The following is a 9,932-nucleotide window of genomic DNA, read 5'->3' as shown; positions in this document are numbered from 1 at the left end:
TTAATAAAGGTAAAAGATTAGAAGATGGTACAAATATATAAAAATTGCTGAGTACATGAGTTCCACCCCCAACCCCCCCCAAAAAAAGGAAAAAAGTAGTTTAAAAATATTGTTTGGGAAATGTAATGTATTAACTATGATAAAAACAAAAATGTTAGAACACTGACTCAAAAGTTATACTGTAATAAAATACCAAATAGATTAGAAAGTTCAAAAATAAAATAAAAATAAATTGAGAAATAATGAAAGATCATTACAGTATATGATGAAGAAGCATAAATATCAATGACAGTGATCAGAAAAACTTTAAAAATGCCAGGGACAAAGTTAAAACAAAAATGAGGGCAAAGAAAATAAAAACATCTCTGTGTTCAACAGAGAACATCAAAAGTATGGAAGTGACAAGGAAGAGACATAAGCCAATGTGTGTATAAAAAATAATAACTCCAATTGTAAATGATTTAGTACAAAAGAACATACAAAATGAAATTCTATGTTTCACCTATTGCAAAATATATATTGCAGATCTGGAAGCAATGAGTAAAACATTGTCACTGGTGGGGATGTAAATTGAATGTAATTTTGCTGAGAAAATTATTCAGTATTGCCTACTAACCAAAACAATTAGTCATTTTTGTATGTGAATATGGAAATAATGAAACTGTATCCAAGGTAGATAGATAAACATAATTTATAGAAATTAAAATGTAGAATTTAATTTATGGACCTGAGGGGAATGGCTAAATAAACTTAAGGAGAACCCTTAGAAGTATATGTTTTGGAAAAAATAATTATTGGCATGGAGAAATGCACACAAAAAATATCTAGTTCAAAATGAAGTTATGTGATAAGACGTTGTCAAAATATCCCATAATACAGAACAATTAAGTACAATACCACATAATAGACAATAGGATGTTATGCAACCATAAAAGTTATATGTTTGACATGTTTCGGGGGAGATAATGTAGACCAAAGTATAAGATATTTATTATTTACTTATGGATATGATAAACCTGAAAGGTTATATAAAATCTTGATAGTTGTATATAGTGGGTGTTATTTTTCTGTTTTTAAAATCATGCTCCTTCATTACTTTATAACCAGAAAATAACATTTAAATAAATATTTAGTAAACTTAAACATGGTTATAATTTTAGAAATTATTACATAGATTATGTAAGATAAAAGTAAAACAAACTTTATAACTTCTTCCCAAAATTACCTTAGGATTTCACAGTAAAATTTTATGAAAAATAAAAATGTCCATTGAAAAATATGAAACTTTTTTTTTAGTAGCTTTAGTAGGCCATCCATATTGTAAAGTAGTCAGTTAAGTTTATTGTTCCAAATATAAATACTGTTGTGTTATTGTTCCACCTAAGGAAGTTAGCTCTGGTAGCATAGTGCCTAAGGCACTTGACTGCTAACTAGAAGGCTGGCGGTTCAAACCCACCAGCCACTCCTCGGAAGGAAGATGGGGCAATCTACTTCCATAGTGATACTGCCTCGGAAACCCAAGGAGGGGTTGCTATGAGTCAGGTCTGACTCGACGGCACATAACAACAACAACATCAAGGAAGTTAGAGGTTTTGAACACTCACTATAATTAGATTTAACTGCAGTAAATGCATCATAAATACAATTATTAATATACAAACATTGGCAATCTATTTCCAAAAAGATTATAGATTAAGTTAACTCAATGGAACGGTTCTACTCTGTCCTATAGAGTTGCTATGTGTCGGAATTGTCTCGACAGTACAATTGATTGATATTTTAATTAATTATAAATATATAAATATACAGTTATTCCTGATGACCCTGATTCATGTAGCCTTCATGTGTGTCAAAGTAGAACTGTGCTGCATGGAGTTCTCAATGGCTATCTTTTTAGAAGCTGATCACCAAGGCTTTCTTTTGAGGTATCTCTGGATAGACTCAAACCTCCAAACTGTCTTTTAGCAGCCAGTGTCTTTCCAGGTAACACCACACAGGGACTCTAGCAATAAAATTAGGTTTAATACTGCTCTGCTAAAGGAAAGCTGGCTATTTGAAATCAACAGCCACTCTGCAGGAGAAGAGTCCTGGTAATCTCCTATAAATATTTACAGCCTTGCAAACCTTGGAGGCAGTTCTACTCTGCCCTTTAGAGTCACAATGAGTCAGAATCAACTCAGGGGCACCCGACAACAACAAACATTCTTTAATTCAGTAAGTTTTGGATGCATTTTAAACTGTTTATAAAATAGGCTGAATAATGTGCAAATTGCTGTTAGGATAAAATGTAACATTTAAATTACTGCTAGATACTTTATGACTGATATTCCATCAGCTACTTTATTTAGATTTCTAAATCAGATTACTTTTAATTTAAGTGCCATTTAATTAACTGAAATTCATTAATGATTATATTCATCTGTTAGTATAAATATCTTCCGCCCCTCTCTTTTGCAGGCTTTGCAAAGTTCTCTCCAAGACCAACAAAGTGGCCTAAACTATCTCAGCACCACTGTGAAAGAAATATCAAAGAAAGCTCCCTCTGAGATTAGTCAGAAATATCAATCAGAATTTGAAGGGATTGAAGTCCGTTGGAAGAAACTTTCCTCTCAGCTTGTTGAGTATTGCCAAAAGCTGGAGGAACACATGAATAAACTCCGAAAAATTCAGGTAATTTATGGTTTTCTAAATAACATTTGTTTTGGGTGAAAGTTTACACAGAGAATTAGGTTTCCATTGGACAATTTCTATACACATTATTCAGTGACATTAGTTACATTTGCACAATATGTGGTCATACTCTTTCCTGGCATTCTGATTGTTCTCTTTCCAGTGCACCCTTCTGCACCCTTATTTTCTCATCTTTGCTTTAGAGTAATCTTGACCTCTTGGTCTCATGTAGTTTTATTTTTTAATGGAGTGCCATACTCATGGGTAATGTTTATTTAGTGTGCAAATCTCTTCTTTCACTAAATGGTAACCTTGAGATGGTTTAGGGTCCAGGTTTCAAGAATATCCTAGGTGATGATAGTCTCAGGAGTCCTCTAGTCTCAACTGTCCAGTAAATCTTAACTTATTTTGAATTTGAGTCCTGGTCCATGTTTTTCTCCAGAATTGTCAGGGTCCATCTATTCTGATCCTGATAATAAAGGTCTGTAGCTGGTAGCCTAGTTCCTAAGGCACTTGACTGCTAACCAGAAGCCTGGCGGTTCAAACCCACCAGCCACTCCTCGGAAGGAAGCTGGGGCAATCTCCTACTGTAGCGATACTGCCTCAGAAACCCAAGGAGGGGTCGCTATGAGTCGGGTCCAACTCGACGGCACATAACAGCAGCAACAACAACAACAGGGGTAGAGGGGCACCATCTAGTTCTTCTGGTCTCAGGGTAAATTAGGACATGGCTCATATAGGCTATTATATAGCCCTATTCAGGTAATTTACTTTTAATACTCATTTTTTGTTTACTTATTTTCACCCTAAAATGCATTATAAAACTTAAAGGCAAATACAGTTGACCTTTGTACAACATGGATTTGAACTGAGTGGGTCACTTATACATGGATTTTTTTCTTTTTCAATATATTGGATTTTTTTGGGGGGGGGATTTTTAACAATTTGAAAAAAACTCACAAACCATACAGCCTAGAAATATTGAAAAAAATTAAGAAAAATATTCAATAACACATAAAACATATGTAGATAGTAGACTATGTTATAATTTGCTACAATGAAGTATACACGTAGGTAAATATCTTTTGATGTGTCAGTCAGTGAAAAAAATTTTAAGACTAGGAGAGTCTTTGAAAGCACAATGGCAACTCATTGGAATAAAATGCTTCTGTAATTACATCCCAGTTTAGATATTTATTAACTGGCTGTGCCACTTATAAACCACATCACTAAGGTGACCTAAATTTTTCTTTTAAAAATAAACCTATCTCCACATATATGCATATATGTGCATGCAGACATACACAGATAAGTGCATCCATCCATGCATACATAGACTAAAATAGAGTCTGAGGTAAAAGAGAATGCAATTACATGTTCTTTGGCATCATCAAGCCTATTGATAAAGAAAAATAAGGGTATTCATTACCTATTGCTGCTATAGCAAATTAACACAAATTTAGTGGATAAAAACAGCACAAGTGCATGATCTTACTCTTCTTGAGATCAGAAATGTAATACATTTCTCACTTGACTAAAATCAAGATGTCAAAAAGATTGCATCTCTTTTAGATGTTCTATGGGAGGATCTATTTTCTAGCATTTTCTAGTTCCTAGAGACTGACTAGGGGCTCTCGTAGCATAGTGCCTAAGGCACTTGACTGCTAACCAGAGGGAGGGCGGTTCAAACCTGCCAGCCACTCCTTGGAAGGAAGGTTGGGCAATCTACTTCCATAGTGATACTGCCTTGGAAACCCAAGGAGGGGTTTCTATGAGTCGGGTCCGACTCAAGGGCACATAACAACAACAACAACAACAGAGGCTGAATACATTCCTTGACTTGTGTTCTCTTCCTTTGTCTTCAAAACCAGCATCATAGCATCTTCAAGCATCTCTTATAGCATCTTCATAGCATCTCTCTCTCCATCTCTCACTGTCTTTTTCTCTCTCTGATGAGAACCCTCCTAGCTCCCCCTTACAAAGATCTTTGATAACATCAGGCACACAGATATTCTAGGATAATCTCCTCCATCTCAAAATCCTTTGCTTACTCACACCTACAAAAGTCTTTTTGCCATATGAAGTGAGATATTCATAGGTTCTGATATTATAATGTGGCTGTCTTGATGGGGAGCATTAGTCAGCCTACTAGCTTAAGTAAATAAAACAGTGTAGTAAATGTTATGATAGTTGACATAGACTAGGAAAACATGTAATGAAATATTCTTCAAACATAAGTCATCTGAATCATATCTTGAACATGTTCAATTTAGTTAGCTAAATAAGAGAGAAAACAGTGTTTTGGTTAAAAAGAGCTGTATATTGATTAAATGGACATAATTAATATTGGTGACATGAAGGTATGTGTAGGAATTCATTAATATGTTTGTAAAGAGTCATATAGAAGTAGATCATGAGCGGTCCTGCATGCCAAGTTTTGGAGTATGTGTTTTAACCTAATGATGATGGAATTGAGTATACTCATAAAATAATAACAGTAATCATGGTAATGTGGATCCATTACTGATATTTTAAAGGGGAAAAGATAAGATTATATGCTTTTGAAACATTATGACCCAAAAAGTAGAAGGAGAGAAGAAAGACAATACTGTCATTAACGTGGAGTATTGATTCAAGTTGAGGAAGACTGAGGCAGATATGAAAAAAGAGCTGATTTTCTTATCAATGAGCCAATAATAAGATACAAACTAGGACAATTATGATGCGAAGAAAGAGAAAAACTAGGTTGGAGAGATACCAGCAAAGTGGTGATAGTGTTGAGGTTCTTAGAATTACTCAAATGCTTTTCAAAACACCATTTTTAATTTTATTTCTGTGAAAATTTTCCATAATGTACCTATTTTTGAAAGAAATTTAATTAAGAAGAAAATAACACATCTATATAGTATACTTGAATTGTATGAGAATAAAAGAAGTTTTAAAGCAATACGCTTGAAAAGTAGTAAAATAGAAAGGCAATCCAACTCAGCTTCTGCTATTATATTTTTCTTTAAATTTTATTTGTTTTGTCATTGAGGAGAATATATACAACAAAACATACACCAATTCAATACATTCATGTACAATTTAGTGACATTTATTTCAGTCATTCTTTTTTGAGTTGTTCCTCCACCATTAACATAAACTCACTGCCCTCTAAGTTTCCTATCTAATCTTTAGAGTTGCTGTTGTCAGTTTAATCCCATACAGGTAGCTCTTAAAAGAGCATAATCCTCGAGGTCGATTTCCCCACACACCCCACTGGTAAACCTAAACTATTGCTTGGTTTTAAGAAGACTTCAGGGGATATTTTTCGTTTAAAGTTTAAAGATAATCTCAGGATGGTAGTTTCAGGGGTTCATCCATGCTCCATGGCTCTAGAAAATCTCAAGTCCATGAGAATTTGAAATTCTGTTCTTTGTTTTCCCTGTTTTGATCAGGATTCTTCTATGGAATCTTTGATCAAAATGTTCCATAGGAAGCTGTGCAACTGCACGGAGCTTATGGGAACTCTTTGTACTATCATCTTAATTGTTTCTGTAACTTTAAAACTATTTTCAAAAGGAAAGTCTATTCAAAAAAATGCAATAGGAAAAAAGTTATATGGGATAGAATAATGAGAGGTATTTGGCTAATTGTAAATTCTGATAAATTATATTTTTCACCTTTATAACTTCAAAGTGGTCTGGCAATTAAGAATTAAATCCAAAAGCTTTCCTTTTAGAAATGACACAATCTTAGGCTGAAAGTTATCAGCTGGAGGGAATATTTAAGCTGTCAACTGTAGAAAACAATATGTGGAAGTTTGGCTTTAGTGAGGCCATAAAGATACCATTACATTGAGTTTATTGTTCATAGTTTGTTTCATGTACTGTAAGGTACATTGTTAAGATTATCATGAGTTGTTTTGTAACTTAAAATTTCTCTAGAGGGAGATTTGATTTAATGTTCTTGAGAGTAACCTCATAAAACCACATTTGGTAGTAATTTTTTATTTTTAACAATAGCAGACTTCATACACCAGTGCTCATACAGTAGATCATAAAAGTACAGTCTTAGTAAAAATATATTTTTTTTCCTGAAGAGCTACTTAGAGACATCCATCAAACATGAGAATATTTTTAGGCTTGTGTTCAGGCGTATCACCATGATGAATTGTATTAGGAGCAGTCAGCACCCCAATAATGCCTTACCATGGGTCTTTGATTCCAGAACCACATAAAAACTCTGAAGAAGTGGATGGCTGAAGTTGATGTTTTCCTAAAAGAGGAATGGCCTGCCCTTGGTGATTCAGAAATTCTTAAAAAACAACTCAAACAATGCAGGGTAAGATTTTTATTTGTTGGCGGTGAGTGTTTGTTTTTTTTTTTTTTTTTCATGAGGACTTTTTATGGACAATAATATTTGGTTATATTAATGAAATTCAACAAGGGGTGGTTTTGCCTCTTAGAAGACATTTGTCAGTGTCTGGAGACATTTCAAATTGTTCCAATTGGGTGTGTGTACTACTGACATCTAGTGATTAGAAGATAGAGATGTTGTTAAACATACAGTAGTTCACAGAACAGTTTCTCACAACAAAGAATGGCCTGGCCCCCAACACTATTAATGACAAGGTTGAGCAACTCTGGGTAAAATAAATGCCAGAAAAATATTGGCATTTACTCAGACCTCACATTACAAGATTATTTTAACATAAACTGTTTAAGTTAAAGGTATAAAATCCTTTGAACTATACCATATTGCTGTTTCTTATTCACACTATGTTGCTGCCTCCATGTACAATGCGGTATGTTATGATATAGCACAATGTGGACTTTGGAAATAATATTTATTATACCATTGTCATGCAGCAGGAAGAAAATATTCTAATTTTTCACAGATTTTTTTGTGCAAATACATGCTAAAGAGAGCAACTCCACCTACACACATCATGCATTTCTGTAATATCCTGTGAATGAAAACCCAACTCTTTTCAAAAATAGTAATGTCTAAATATCAGTTTCACACATTTTTAAAAGAAATAGCAAAATCATTTCCTTCTGTTTTTGATACAAGCCGAGTACAGTTAATTTGCTACAACTTTCATGCCATAAAACCCTCTGAGCCTTTTCTCAAGGTTATTAAACAGATTTGGTTTAAAGAACAGGACCTGTGTCATGATTCTTACTACCTAATTATACGTTTTCTAATTATTTGGTATTTCTAATATGTGCTGACAATTTTTTTCAGGTAGCATAAATTGAATCTTTTCTTTAGCTTTTAGTCAATGATATTCAGACAATCCAGCCCAGCCTAAACAGTGTCAATGAAGGTGGGCAGAAGATAAAGAAAGAAGCGGAGCCAGAGTTTGCTTCCAGGCTTGAGACAGAGCTCAGAGAACTCAATGCTCAGTGGGATCACGTGTGCCGACAGGTATGTGTTGTCACTGTCACTGTGGCTTGCCTATATTTCATTAACTAAGATTTCTTAATGTCTCTTTTCACCATTACCCATTTAAAGTTTAGACACTAGCTGTGTGGGTACATTCAGATGAATTAGTCTTTTTCTATCATGATTGAGATATTTTCATTGCAGATATTTTAAGTAATACATACTCATCTTATTGTGATCCTAAAATGGCCTTCTAGAATACAACTTGATTTAAAACACTGTCTCACTGAAAACAAATTCCTATTCGTAGGCACTATTTTCATTGAATGTTTTCTCCATAACATAATTTTGTAACAATTATTAACACAATTTAATTTATACGTATATACTTGGTACAGAAAATAAAATGAATGCATAATACTTGAGTATACACAGATATGGTAAATACTTTTCACTTCTGATTGCTATGTAGATTTCCAAGGTTAGCTTTTTCAATATATGTATTTTAATCAATGAGTTAAGAATGGAAAATGGCAAAGAATAGCTCAATGTAAAAGTAAACAAATTGTTCATTTCTATTTAAGTTCCTCCTTTTTATATAGCAGAATGTCTTTTATATTAATTTTATATTTTAAGTTTAAGACTAAGTTACAGAAGTGAAAATGTTGTCTACATAAGCAACACATATCACATATTTCTTGTCCAGAAGATGAAATTTTCATGTAAAGCAGTGATTAGTTTGAAATTCACTAATACCGTTTCTGAAGTTAATGAGTGATTTTAATCTATGAGTGTTAGATGAAGTTAGTCTCTATTTATTTCTAAGTAACCTCTCAAAATTGTAAAGAAAGAATGCCAAAAGGCAAAAATTAAATTTTAAAAAGAATTTAGAAAAGTGAAATTCAAGGCAAGTCACGCAGCTAATATCCTCACTGACAAATGTTCAACAGTTCTATTAACTCACAGATGAGATAGCCCTGGGTCAGCTAGCTTGCACTCTTATCCTGGAGTGAGTCTGTTCTAGAAGAGTCATTCGTGAAAAAAAGTATTACTTGAAAAATAGATTATACCATTGATGTTTTCCTGGGAGGCAAGTATGAAAGGCATTTGTTTGTTCAGTGTTCTTAATGGATGAATAGAAAGCATACCACCCATTTAGTTAGCAAAGTGATAAAGAACAAGCAAATGAAAAAAATTATAAAGTCAGCAACGCTTCTGAAACCTCAAGGTTTATAGAAGTGCAATTTAATGTTTATATAAAATTTACATTTACATAAAATTTACATTTTATGGGAGTGCAATTTATAAAGCATTCTCATTCTTAGGCTATCCTTGCTTAACACCTTCTGTCTGCTACTATATGTGCCAAGATTTTGTTGTTCCAAGTAAGTGCTTTAAACACATTAGCCTGCGTCATGCTACATAACAAAAATGTGGTGAAACCCATGTGAAATTCTTCACTATAAATTAGTAAACACAAGTAAGCTCATGCTTCCCTTGTTTATTGGGTAACATGACACTGATTCAACCAAAGCTAAAGAACAATATTTACATAGGGCAAAACTCTTAACCTTTACCCCTGACTCCACAAATAAAGGGCCTTGACTTACCTTATTTCTCTTATTATTTTCCTGGAGTCAGCACATTTTTTCTCTTTAATTTTCTCATGCTCAAACAGCTTTTTGTAACCTTTGTGCTTGTCTCAATTGCCACTTTATAGCCCTTATAGCCCTTAGTTATCTATATATCTTGGCATGAAAGCCCATGTACATTGTAAAGCCACGCATCTGCTGTGGGTACATCATTCCGCCACATCAGTTGCCTTCGAGTAGTTCCTGACTCATGGTGACCCCACGTGGGTCAGAGTACAATTACACACCATAGGTTTT

At 33.7% G+C, this 9,932-nt stretch overlaps 1 protein-coding gene across 1 annotated transcript in view; it reads left to right on the top strand.

Annotated features, from left to right (window-relative positions):
- The window catches only part of LOC103201376 (dystrophin-like), a 2,052,823-nt gene that overhangs the window by 209,459 nt on the left and 1,833,432 nt on the right, over nucleotides 1-9,932 (top strand). Inside the window, exons 12-14 of the mRNA XM_042781676.1 lie at nucleotides 2,458-2,670; nucleotides 6,883-6,996; nucleotides 7,930-8,085. Of these exons, the coding sequence (XP_042637610.1) occupies nucleotides 2,458-2,670; nucleotides 6,883-6,996; nucleotides 7,930-8,085 (483 nt within the window). The remainder of the gene's footprint in view (nucleotides 1-2,457; nucleotides 2,671-6,882; nucleotides 6,997-7,929; nucleotides 8,086-9,932) is intronic.

This window comes from Orycteropus afer, unplaced genomic scaffold (assembly GCF_000298275.1).
Source record: "Orycteropus afer afer isolate SDZICR_OR568_19922 unplaced genomic scaffold, OryAfe1.0 scaffold00148, whole genome shotgun sequence".
Classification (NCBI taxonomy): domain Eukaryota; kingdom Metazoa; phylum Chordata; class Mammalia; order Tubulidentata; family Orycteropodidae; genus Orycteropus; species Orycteropus afer.
Note: the sequence above shows the minus strand (reverse complement) of the source record. Positions and strands in the feature narration are given on the sequence as shown.